General features: G+C 43.3%; 1 protein-coding gene across 2 annotated transcripts in view; it reads right to left on the bottom strand.

The window, feature by feature from the left end:
* Arfgap3 (ADP ribosylation factor GTPase activating protein 3) overlaps positions 1 to 13521 on the bottom strand; it is a 52551-nt gene that overhangs the window by 18528 nt on the left and 20502 nt on the right. For both annotated transcript variants that reach the window (XM_057792224.1, XM_057792223.1), the window contains exons 6-8: positions 12571 to 12658; positions 9899 to 9958; positions 4985 to 5031 (exon numbers count right to left, since the gene is read on the bottom strand). In XM_057792224.1, coding sequence (XP_057648207.1) covers positions 4985 to 5031; positions 9899 to 9958; positions 12571 to 12658 — 195 coding nt within the window. The remainder of the gene's footprint in view (positions 1 to 4984; positions 5032 to 9898; positions 9959 to 12570; positions 12659 to 13521) is intronic.

Below are 13521 nucleotides of genomic sequence, written 5' to 3' on the forward strand. Positions count from 1 at the left end.
TATTCTACCCAGAGTTAAAACCTATAACTGCAGCAATACACTCTGAGGCCTGTGACCTGCCAGGTCTGTGACAAACATTTCCTTCTCCTGCTTAGTCTCCTCAGTGAGGCTGGCAGTCTCCTTACCCCACACACAGATGATGACACTGAATGAAACACATGGGATCCATGGGAATCAAGGGAGTATCCAGGACTGCCGAGTGAGGTGGAGCTGGAGTGGGTATAGGAGAAGAGGGGGAGTATGGGTGCTCCCACCCCAACCCTTGCCTGCAAGAATGACTCCCTTACTGCAGGCATCGCTGTAAGGGAGAATTCTTCACAAAGCCACCCTCTGGTCCTCACAGGCGTCTCTACTTGGCCACAGACAGACCAGACGACAAGGTTAAACATGTATTCTAGAAAATACGAAGTATAATACTCACTGAACAAAACCACCACATTTATTGTGCTATGGCTCAAAATAAGTGAAGGCACTGCTCTGCTCAGGGCAAGATGAATTCCAATATTGATGGGGGACGTCCTTCTGTATATGTGCTGCTTTTACTGGTCGATGAATAAAGCTGTCTGGGCCAAATGGCTTAGCACAGTAAAGCCAGGTGAAAAAATCTGAACAGAGATATATATAGAGAGTAGGCAGGGTCAAGGAGACACCATGTAGCTGTCAAAGGAGAAAGATTCCTCATGGGGATACATAAGATTAATAGAAATGGGTTAATTTAAGATGTAAGAGCTACCTAGGAATATGCCTGAACCATTGGCCAAACAGTGTTGTAATTAATATAGTTTGTATGTGATTATTTGGGTCTGGATGGCGGGGAAACAAAAGCACAATCTGTGCCTACAAACAGGCCCCAAACATTTAGCAAGACTCTCCACATAAAGCTTGTGAAATCTTTAAAAAAAAAAAAAAAAAAAAAAGGATTCTTTTTTTCTCTCCCTCTTTTAAAGATATATTTATTTTATGTATAGGGATGCTTTGTTGGCATGTACCTCCACCCACCAGAAGAGGGCATCAGATCACATCAGACTACAGTTATAGAAGGTTTTGAGCTTCCATGTGGGTACTAGGAATTGAACTCAGGACCTCTGGAAGAGCACTCAGTGTTCTTAACCGTTGAGCCATCTGGCCAGCCCCATAAAAAAAAAAAAAAGGATTCTTGACAGACAAGAAAAGAGTCAAGTGCAACTTCTTGGTAGGTGTCTTTTCTCTGGTAGGTTCTGTTTGCTGGCAGCAAGCAGAGGTGCAGCTCCTTTAAGGGATGCTTCCTGGCTCAGCATTAGTGGCTAAAATCTTGCAGCTCTTTTAAGAGGCTCTGCCATTAAACACTTAGATGGTGCTTAATCAGGCTTCTTGGTGGTGACATGGACCTAGAAACTCCACAGAATTGTGACAATAAATGTGGCTCCCATGAAGCTAGATTCTCAAAAAGGTAAGGAATGGGGTGGAGTCGGCTGCCAAGGCTGCAGTTTTAATCCTAGCCATACTGTTTAGCAAATGTGGTCAGAAAAAGAGATATATAGTAAAGATAGATTCAGATGAAAAAAAAAAAAACAACAAACCTCTAAGTAGTTTACAGTGTGCTTAAAAATATACATAGGCTTGGGAGAGAAAAGAAAAAGCATAAAGTCCTGGAAAAAAAAAAGGAAATAGAGTAGTTGGGCACCCCCTTTAGTCCCAGCACTTGGGAGGCAGAGGCAGGCAGATCTCTGTGAGGTCCAGTACAGCCAAAGATACACAGAGAAACCCTGTCCCCCCACCAAAAAAAAAAAATTAAAAAATAAAAATACACAAAGAGTCTAGATTATGTATATTATTGTGTTTTCTTTGAATTTTTTGACTGTGAATGAGCTAAGTACAGAAATACATTTCATTGTACGGGCTGCTAAGCTAAACCAACATATATATTTTAAAGGTGTCTTGACTTCAAAATTTAAGTATAAGGACAGGTTACTTTGGAAGAGAGGTTCTGTGTTTGTTTCCACAAAGTATAGAAAGCTGTGGATTTCTTACCAGCTAATATGGTTTGACCAAACAAGACCCCTGACAGCTTCAGGACTACTGGCTGAAATGAACCAACCACACAGGATACCCCATGAAAGACCTGATTACCAGCATCCCCAATCAGCAGGAAGTAGTCTAAAAAACTACACTCACATTCCCAAATATTGTTTATAAACGTTTGTTTTCATCTAAAGTGGGTTGATAATAAGGGTTTAATGATGACAGTCAAGGTCTTTCTAAAGAAAAAAAGGGGATATGATAAAGAAATTAATATATTGGTATGGACTTTGGTTTACTGATAAAAATTTAAGGTCAATTTTGTTATATGTATATTTCTACTCTTGTTTAAGGTATTATGTTTATACAGCTCATTTAAAAGTGTAATGTATAATTAAAAATTATGGATTAATAGTTATCTGTAACAGTCAAACTTGTAGTCATATTAGATTTTCTTTTTTTTTAAAATATTTATTTATTTATTATATATACAATAGTCTGTGTACATGTATGCCTACAGGCCAGAAGAGGGCACCAGACCTCATTACAGATGGTTGTGAACCACCATGTGGTTGCTGGGAATTGAACTCAGGACCTTTGGAAGAGCAGGCAATGCTCTTAACCGCTGAGCCATCTCTCCAGCCCCCATATTAGATTTTCTAAATGTACAGAGATATATTTTAGATAGATATGTATCTTTCAAAGATCTTCAGAATATGGCATTTAAAGTGTTTTAAGAAATTAAGACTTTTCTCAACAGTGAGACACGTCTGCTTCTGGCAGCACCAATCACTTCAGAGAGGTTGATGGGCATCGAAAAACTCGTTATGGAATTTGCCTTCAATGTGACAAGGCTAGTCATTTGGGCAAGAAACTGTTCTTTCCTGGACTGCTTGGTAGTATGCTGTATGAACTGGACATGCAAGACCCACAGAAAAGTAACTTCTAAACCTTCCAAAAGAAAGAATGATCCTTTAAGGGCTCCTTCTTCACCAAAGAAACTGACAGACATTCTGCAGGACACAAAAGAAAGTGATGTGGGATGTCTTCTGTATATGTGATGCTTTTATTGGTTAATAAATAAAGCTGTTTTGGCCAATGACTTAGCAGATTAAATCTAGGCTGGAAAACCAAACAGAGATATATAGAGAAAGCAGGCAGAGTCAGAAAGTAGCTACTGAAGTAGGAAGATGCCAGATCACTTTACCAGTAGGCCACAGCTCATGGCGGTACACAGATTAATAGAAATGGGTTAACTTAAGATATAAGAGTTAGCCAGGAATATTCCTAAGTTATTTGCCAAGCAGTGCCATAATTAATATAATTTCTGTATGATTATTTGGCTCTGAGCAGCCAGGAGACAAACAAGCAGTCTCTGTTTACAAAATGGTGCTCAACAAGGGCCAACTACATCCACATAAAACCTGAGAGAGCTTAGGAAGGAATTCTAGACACAAAAGAACAGAGTTAAGTACAGCTTCTTGGTAGCAGCATTTTCTCATGTGGGCTCTGTTTGCTAGTGGTAAGCAGAGGCACGGCTCCTTTATGAGAAGGTTTTCTGACTTAGCATTAGTGGCAAAACTGCACAGCTTCTTTAAGATCTGGCTTCCTGGTTTGTGCTGGCAGAACAAACAACTCTGGTTCTTTCAGGAGGTTCTGCTACAGAGCACTTAAATGGGGTCTTTGAGCAGTGTGTTACAAATTGCTTAATGGTAACATACCCGCTGCGTCCCTGGAGCTGGGGCCATGAGCATGGCTTGTAGAGGCTTTGAACAGTCCACCATGTTGGACTGGGTGGAGCAAACAGACAGGGCCACGAAGTTGGTCCTAGCTACATCCACTTAGCATTAAAAAAAAAAGCGCTCCTACTCAGAAAATGATTACAGATATGCAATAAAGACAGATTCAGATGAAGAACACCTCTGAATGGGTCATAGTGTTGGATAAATGTACGTACACTTGTGAAAGAGAAGAAAAAGAGTATAGACAGTTATAAAAATAAATAGTTTTAAAAAATCAAACAAAGTCTTTAAAGAGATAGTAAAAGTAATATAAAAGAGTACAGACAGTCATAGATTAAAGGAGTAAAGAAAATTAAACCACATAAAGATGGAAAATACACAGTCTGGATTATGTATATTATTACAGTTTTTTTTTTGAGTTTTTTGACTGCAGAGAGACATTTGATTCTGGGGGCTGCTAAGCTAAACCAACATATATACTTTAAAAGTACCTTGACTTCAAATTTTGAGTCTAAGGATGTGCTACTGTGTAAAAGAGGTTCTGCTTTTGTTTTCACAGGAGATGAGAATCTGTAGATTCCTTCCAGGATAATGTGGTTTGATGGAATAAGGCCCCCCAAAAGGTCTCGGTGGTATATAGATGAATAGAAACGGGTTAATTTAAGATGTAAGAGCTAGCTAGAAATACACCTGAGTCATTGGCCAAACAGTGTTGTAATTAAGATAGTTTCCAAGTGGCTGGAAAAGGAAAGCACAGTCTCTATCTACACAATATAGTTTTTTTTTTTTCCTTCCTTTTTTCTTTTTAAAGACAGGTCTCGCTGTGTAGCTGTGGCTGACCAGGAACACACTCTGTAGTCCAGGTTGGCCTCCAACTCACAGAGATCCACCTGCCTCTGTCTCCTGAGTGATGGGATTAAAGACATGTACCATCATAGTGATTTATGAAAGCCAGTATCATGTGCAGTGAGTATATGCCAGTTTTTAAAAAAAAAAAACTCATAAGAGAAAATGGATCTCTAGTCTTTAGAGTCAAACTCCTGTATTTTTTTTTTTTTTTTTGGCATAAAGCATTTTATTGGGGGAGAGAGGCAGAGAGAGAGAGAGAGAGAGAGAGAGAGAGAGAGAGAGAGAGAGAGAGAGAGAGGAGAGAGAAAGAGGGAAAGAGACAGAGAAAACACATGTGTACGCCGAAGAAGCAGAAGAGGGGAACTCCTGTATTTTTTACACAATGTAATACTTACTCCTTTTTTTGCTTGATTTGGTTTCTTTTTTATAATAGATGAAACTTCTGCCAAAGGGGGGAAAAAAGAAGTCAGACAGATAGAATTTTATGCATTACTTTTCTATTCTAGTGTGTCTTATAAATAAGATGCCTTGCTTGTGTATGTTGTCAGGCATGTTCTCAGGTTCCCAGGGCTTCATCAGCACAGAGTCAGGGTATAACCATATACCACTGCAGCTCAGAGCAAACACCTGCTCTAAGTACACACTAGAGAAACAGTCTGTGCTTATCCCAGGACCTGCTCTCCACAAGCATTAAAAACACTCTTCTGGGTGGCTGGAGAGATGGCTCAGAGGAATAGAGCACTGGCTGCTCTTCCAGAGGTCCTGAGTTCAATTCCCAGCAACCACATGGAGGCTCACAACCATCTGTAATAAGATCTGGATCTGGTGTCCTCTTCTGTACTGCAGGATACATGAAGGAAGAAACCTATATACATAATAAGTAAAAATCTTTAAACAAAAAACAAAAAAAAAAAACCCCACTCTTCTGTGAGATGGTTTAGTGAGTACAGGCACTTGTTGCCAAGCCTGATAACCTGAGTTTGATCCCAGGACCCATGTGGTGGGCTCCTATGAGCTGTCCTCTAACTTCCATACACATGCCATAGCATGCACCCCACTCCACAGATAACTAAAGTGCAATAAATAATTTTAAGAGGAGCTAACTCTCCTATTGAATTATATGCATCAAGAACTTCTAAAGTACAGCTATCACCCAGGTGAGACAAGGCCTGGACTTGGGGTTCTTTCTCTGTGTGATACAGCCTAATGTCAACCCCTAAACATTTATTGTCCTGATCCCCCATATCTGCAAGAACCCTGAACCCCTTTCTTGGGAAGACCATTTTTAATCAAATTTTCTTAGCAGACCTAAAGAGTTCTAACTCTCAAAGACTATATGGTTATGTTATGTTCTAAAGCACGTAAGAATTCAAAAGTCCTTCTCTCATATAGGTAAGAACATGTGACCCGTGATGACTGACATAGAAATCCAACATTCTTTTTTTTGTTTTTTTGTTTTTTTGGTTTTTCAAGACAGGGTTTCTCTGTGGTTTTTGGAGCCTGTCTTTGAACTAGCTCTTGTAGACCAGGCTGGTCTTGAACTCACAGAGATCTACCTGCCTCTGCCTCCCAAGTGCTGGGATTAAAGGCGTGCGCCACCACCGCCCGGCGAAATCCAACATTCTTAAATAAACAGTCTTCACATGCCTGTTTTGAGAGGTGCTGAGACTCGAGCGCCTCACTGGGATGCTCCATCACCCAAGCCTGACCGCAGCTGCACAGCCCTGCACACTTGCAGCTGGCACTGGCCAAGGTACCTTTGCTCTGAGGCTCTCCCCCAGGGCCACCACCTTGTCTTCTCATTTACTCACTCTCCAGGAAGCAGCTGAGAGCTCCTTTATCAGCAGAGGAGCCGGCCTGCTCCTGGGGTTCTTGCTTCCATTTGTGTGTGGGTGTTTGCCTGCACGTTTACCTGTGTTCCATCTGTGTGCCTGGGGTTTCTGGGGGCCAGAAGGCATCAGATTGCCCGAGACTAGGGTTACAGACTGGAAACTGAACCTGGGTTCTCTGCAAGAGTAGCCAGTGATCTTCACTATCAGGCCCTCTCTCTAGCCTGTTCCTATGGTTTCTTTGGATGCCTTCTCTGCTGCTTGTGGCCTCTTTGCTGTCTATTGCTACCTTGAGCCTTATTTGCTGTCCGTGGCCCTTGGAAGCACTGCCCCACCCCATGCCATCTAAGCTCTGTCCAGCCTTGGGCTCCAGCCATATTCTGTGATGGGGTTTTGGCATCCTCTCTTCATTTGCTCCCAGGGGATGACAGAGCCTAGCAGCCCTCCAACTTCAATCTTCAGAGCACTCCTACGTGATGAGAAACCGCAGCTTTGTGGCCCCAACTTCAGAAGATTTTGCTCATTCCATGCAGCCTTATCAGATTGATGAGATGACTGCACTGTCTGAGGCAGGGGAGTTCCCAGAGTTGGGCCAGGTGTCCTAGGTCATGAGCCCCATTCCCGTCAAGATCTTTTCTTCTACTCCAGAGCCCTGACAATCAAGTAATGATTGCACCCCTGTCTTTGTTTTCTCTTTTAAAAAACAGTTTTGATGCTGCGGATTGAACCAGGGACTCAGGAATACTAGGCAAGCACCATGCTGCTGAGCTACACCTCAGTCCTCATTTTTTTGTGTTGTTGTTATCCCGCTTATGGTTTTGTTGCTAGGCAGGCGAATCTCTGTGAGTTTGAGGTCAGTCTGGTCAGTTTGAGGTCAGTTATAGGATGGCCAGGGCTACAGAGAAATTTTGGTAGTTAGACAAAAGTCACGTTCAACTGATTCCCACCTGCCAAAAGGAGTCATTTCCCTTCCTTCTGGTAGAACTGACATACGCTCCATTGACATAAACCTGTGCTTGCATATCAAAGCCCATGCTGGCCTCTAGGCTTCCTCAGTCCCTCAAAGCCCCTGCCCCGCCCCACCTCAGATTACTGCTGTCTTTATTATACCTCAACCCAGCCTCAATGTACTAACTCTATCCCTTGTTATCTATCCTCTTACTCTCTCCCTATACACTATTCTCCTTTCTCTAGTAGACAGTCCTGGCTAGGTCTGATCTGTTTCTTCTCTCTGCTCTGGACTCTTCCAGATGCCTCTGGATGTTCTCTTGCTCTTATTCACAATAAAAAATGAGCAGTCATATTGACATTTTCTTTACTGCACCCCCTCACACATGGTAATCACCATCACCATCATCAACATTCTCACTACCACCATTACCATCATCACCACCATTACCACTGCTCGGTGCTACTGGCAATCAAACCTAGTAGGCAAGTGCTCCACCACTGAGCCTCAGCTCCTTAAGAACAGGAAACTGGGGCTGGAGAGATGGCTCAATGGTGAAAGCATTGACTGCTCTTCCAGAGGTCCTGAGTTCAGTTCCCAGCAACCATATGGTGGCTCACAACCACCTGTAATAACATCTGGTGCCAACTTCTGTCTGCAGGGACACATGCAGGCAGGACATTGTATACATAATAAATAAATAAATAAATCTTTAAAAAAAAAACAGAAAATCGAGTCAGACGGTGGTAGTTGACACCTCTAATCCCAGCACTCTGTGAGGCAGAGGCAGGCAGATCTCCGTGAGTTTAAAGCCAAGCTGGTCTACAGAGAGAGTTCTAGGATGGGTTCCAAAGGTACACAGAGAAGCCCTGTCTTAAAAAACCAAAAGCCAAACCAAATCAAAAACAAACAAAAAAACAACAACACAAAAAAACTAAACAAGAAAAAACCCAAAAGCAAAACCAAAAAACCCAGGAAACTGGAGGCTGGAGAGACCGCTCAGAGGTTAATAGCAATGGCTGCTCTTACAAAGGACCTGGGTTTGAATCCCAGCACCCACGTGGTAGCTCACATCCATCTGTTATTCTAATTCCAAAAGATCTGACCCTTCTTCTGACCTCTGCAGGCTTTTGCATGCATGCAGTGCACAGACATACATGCAGGCCAAATACCTATTACAAAATGAAATACATAAATATTTAAAAAAATAAAAACAGGAAATGGCCTAGCACTATGCTCTAACTAAAGCCCGGGCTGGGGTTTTCCTACTGACTTACACACAGATCTTAGCATCCCGCCACTGACTGAATCATGAGAAGCAGCCTGTCATGTATTTATTTATTATGTATACAATATTCTGTCTGTGTGTATGCCCGAAGGCCAGAAGAGGGCGCCAGACCTCTTTACAGATGGTTGTGAGCCACCATGTGGTTGCTGGGAATTGAACTCAGGACCTTTGGAAGAGCAGGCAATGCTCTTAACCACTGAGCCATCTCTCCAGCCCCCAGCCTGTCATGTAGTAGCTGCCTCTTTCACTGCTTTTTGGCCTTTCCTAAGGTCTTAGTATCAGCATTTTCTAAATTTCACAAAAATACACGCTCTATAGTTTCTTTAAAATATCACTTTCTGAATCATTTTATTTTATTTTATTTTTTGGTTTTGTTTTTTGTTTTTTGAGACAGAGTTTCTCTGTGTAGACCTGGCTATTCTGGAATTCACTCTGTAGACCAGGCTGGCCTCAAACTCACAGGAATCTGCCTGCCCCTGCCTCCCAAGTGCTGGGATTAAAGGAGTGTGCCACAACCACCCAGCTTTTCTGTATAATTTTTAATACACAGATATATATTCTGGTTTTAGAATTACATTTTGGTGGCATAGGAAGAATAAAGCCTGGGGCTGGGGGTACAGCTCAGTGGTAGAGCCCTTGCCTAACATGCATGAAGCCCCATCCCACTCCAAGACACACACGCACGAATGCATGCACGAACCCTTATGGTGGGAAGGGGAGCATGTAAATCCCCTGCTGTAGCAGACTGCAATCTTCAGCTCTAAGAAGAGACTAGCGCTAGACTTCAAGTGTGAAAAGGATTCCACGGGGACTCTCTTTTCCACAGCTCTGTTTTAGACTCCTATTGCACATGCTTCATAACCTGCTCCTGACTGAGAAGTCTGACAGATGGTGAAAATGACCAGAGGTTTAGTTATTTTTCATCAGTGTGGCTACTTTCCAATACATGAAAATTAATACACATCAATATCAGATTATAACTCCTTAAAAATGGAACACTGGCTTTGAAGTTTAGAACGTGGAGAAAATGCTGAATGTCTGATGAAGGGTGGTGCGGGGCTCTGAGCTCATACAGTGGGCACGTTTGTGAACCAGCCCCTGCAAGGTGCACAGCTACAGTGGCTAAATGGAATAGCAGCTTTGCCTGATAAAACTCAGGAATGGGTTCAGTCACAATGCTGAACACTGTAAGAACTGAGACGGGCAGAATTCAAAGACGACCCCTGGACCCTTGGCATATTACCTACTGTAGCCTTCCCTGGGGCGTTCAGACCTTCCACACTTGGCCCTTGTTCCGGTCCACCTGAAAATGTAAAGCACTGATGTTAATGCTCAGTCCTAGGTTTCTCATCTGGGAACATCAATCACCTTGCTTTTCAGGTCCACCATCTATTTCGTCATTATATTTTTGATGGTGCACACGGCCAAGATGGTGCTTTACCACTGAGCTACATCCCCACCTTTTTCATTATCATTTAAAGACGGGGTTTCGCTATGTAAATCAGGCTGGCTTTGAACTCACAGAGATCCTGCCTGCCTCTGCCTCCTGAGTGCTGGCATTAAATGTGTGGGCCACCACGCGGACCCTCACATTTTTAAATACATTTTTCTTTTCAGTTGACATATAATAATCCTATGTATTTATGAGGCACGCTGTGGCATTTCGACAATGCCCACAGTTTGTCATGATCATGTATCGTACCAAACATTAGCACCTCTCTGTGTCAGACACATCTGAAACCTCTCTACTGTTAGGCAGCGTTAACAGATGCAGGTTATCCTAAGGTGCTGTGAAGCATGGCTGTCATTCCCCTATCAAACCAGACCCCTGGCTCCATTACCACCCTCACACAACCTGCTCCCTGCCATAAGCAATTTGACATAAAATTGCTGTAAGAGCTGGGCACGTTGGTGTCCTCCTGTAATCCCAGACTCAGGAGGTAGAGGCAAGACAATCAGAAGTTCAAAGTCATCCTCAGCTATATGTAGCCCAGTGTGAGACCACTTGGGCTACATGGGACCATGTCTTTAAAAAAAAAAAAAAAAGACAGAATTCTGCCCATTAGAATGTCAATGCATGTTTAAAACAATGGTTTTATAGAATGAAAATTAATGGTCTTTTCAACTGCTACCATTTAGAATTCCACTTTGTAATTGCTTTGGACAGGGTTTTATATAGCTCAGGCTGGCTTTCAACTCCCTAGGCAGCCAAGGATGACACTGAACCCTGACTTTCCTGACGTTGCCCCTCAGTGCTAAGACTGTAGCTATGTCTCAGAACTCTCCCTCATCATGTGTGGTTTACAGTAAGGCACTCAGTTACTACACTGCACATGGCACATCCACATACGCTCTGTCATGGGACACGTGTCACATGCAACCCAAGGGACACAGCAATCTCCAGAACAGGGCGTACTGTGCTAGAATGGAGACAAAATGCAGAAGGCAGGTGTGTTGGGAGTGGCCACTGTCTGCATCTGGAGCTGCAGGCCCAGAAAAGAAGGGGGAGGATGCCAGGCTGGACTCCTGTGTTTCTCCAAGGCATTTCAACCACAGGATACAAAAAAGAAATCCACATAGCCAGTCAGTGGTGGCACATGTCTTTAATTCCAGCACTTGGGAGGCAGAGGCAGGTGGAGCTCTGAGTTCAAGGCTAGCCTGGTTTACAGAATGAGTTCCAGGACAGCCAGGGATACACAGAGAAACCCTGTCTTAAAAAATCAAAAAGGAAGCTGGGTGGTGGTGGCGCACGCCTTTAATCCCAGCACTCGGGAGGCAGAGGTAGGCGGATCTCTGTGAGTTCGAGACCAGCCTGGTCTACAAGAGCTAGTTCCAGGACAGGCTCCAAAACCACAGAGAAACCCTGTCTCGAAAAACCAAAAAAAAAAAAAAAAAAAAAAAAAAGAAAAGAAAAAAGGAGAAAGAAAGCAATGGTTGTAAACCATAGGTGAAAAGCATCCATGCTGGGGTTACCTTAGAGTTAATTCATGGCTTCTGAAGCTGCTCTCCTACCACCCTTCTCGTGACAGACAGCACTAACTTTAGTCCTTGCAGCAGAGTCCATTTCTCAAACTGTCTTGCTGCACCCCAACCCAAAGGCTGCCACTGAGCCTCTCTCCACAAGCCAGATGTCTTTCCTGGGTCCCACATCCCAAGTTCGCTGCTTGGCTGTCAAAGGTACATTTTATTGTTAATTTACTGTAACATTTGGGCTGATGAAAGAAAGATGCTCAGTTTTAGACACAACAGGCACCTAGGTCATTTCTAATGCGTACATTAGATCACACAATGACTGACAGCATATTTACAGTACATGTACAGCTGGGTGTGGTGGCGCATACCTGTGAGCCCAGCACTCTTCAGTTATCTCAGTGACCTAGTGAATTTTCGGACAGCCTGTGAAACATGAGACTCTGCCTCAAAAAACCATTAAATCAATAAAGTTCTGCAATACAGTTAGCAGGTGTGTGTGACTTACTTACTTTGAAATAGTTATTAAACAATTTTAAAATGGAAATCTTAGCCAGGCATGGTAGCACGTACTTTTAATCACAGCACTCCAGAGGCAGAGGCAGGTGGATCTCTGCCAATTCGAGGTCAGCTGGTCTACACAGAGAGTTTCAGGATGGCCAGGACTACACAGAGAAACCTTGCCTTAAAAGTTTTAAAACTAAATTTAAAAAAGAACTCTGAAATCTTGCCTTCTAATTATAGAAGTCCACACTTCAATACTGCATCACAGCAGACACTGACGACCCAGTTATCCTATTCTCTAGCTGACGTCTTGCTCGGACCCTTCTAGAATGTCTTTAGAATCCATGGGCTAACACAAAGGGTTTCTATTTTAACTTCAACAGTTTCAGCTTGGCTACTAGACCACAGAACAGTGTTCTGTGTTGACTTCATGAGCCCCACCTTCATTTTTTTCGGGAGTGGTTTCCATGGTCCTCGGTGTTAAAGGAGCTGGTTCTGGCTGTGCTGATGCCCGCACGGTACCACTGACCTGAGGTGAGATGAGAGAAGTCATTAGCAGGAAAGCAAGGATCACTAACAGCAAACCAGCATCAGGGTAGCAGTGCAGGAGCCCCTTCTGAGCATGTGCTAGAGGCAAGACTCCCAAAGGCATCTGTCCACAGCCCTGCCTAAATGTTCAAATGTCTCACTTTGCTCACCATTTTTGTTTGTTTGTTTGTTTGTTTTTTGAGACAGAGTACCATGAATTCCAGACTGGCCTAGAACTTGGTATTGTGGCAGAAGACGACCCTGAACTTTTGACTTTTCTCCTTTCATTTCCCAGTGTTGGTATTACAGATGCAAGACAGCCCCAGCTTATGATGTCTGGGAACAGAACCCAGGGCCTTGTGTCCTCTCTAGCAAGCGCTCTACCAACTCAGCTATATTCCCAGCCTCTTCCCTTCTAAGGTGTAAACTTTGGAATTTTTGTTTTTGTGAGACAGGTTTTAGTATGTAGCTTTGGCTAGCCTCAAACTCAGAGATCTGCCTGCCTCTGCTTCCTGAGTGCTGGGATTAAAGGTATGCACCACCACACCCAGCTGGAATAATTTCCGATTTATGCAAAAGTGATACAAATCACACAGAACATTTCTATGTACCCAGGCTCCTCTGCACATCGTCGGTACAGGAAATGGTCATGGATGCAGCACCTGGGCATTGCAGGCTCTGAAGGCTGCTGTATCTACAGTCATTTCCTCCCCTCTTGGAGCCACTCGGGGACCCAACCATGAGCTCTGGTGGCTTGTCATCATTTTTCACGGCCTTGAAGCTTTTGAAGGACGTTGTCCAGTGCTTCACAGCAGAGTGGTCCTCTTCTTGCCTGTGTCAACATGACTCAACACTGGAGACAGT

This window comes from Chionomys nivalis, chromosome 17 (assembly GCF_950005125.1).
Source record: "Chionomys nivalis chromosome 17, mChiNiv1.1, whole genome shotgun sequence".
NCBI lineage: Eukaryota > Metazoa > Chordata > Mammalia > Rodentia > Cricetidae > Chionomys > Chionomys nivalis.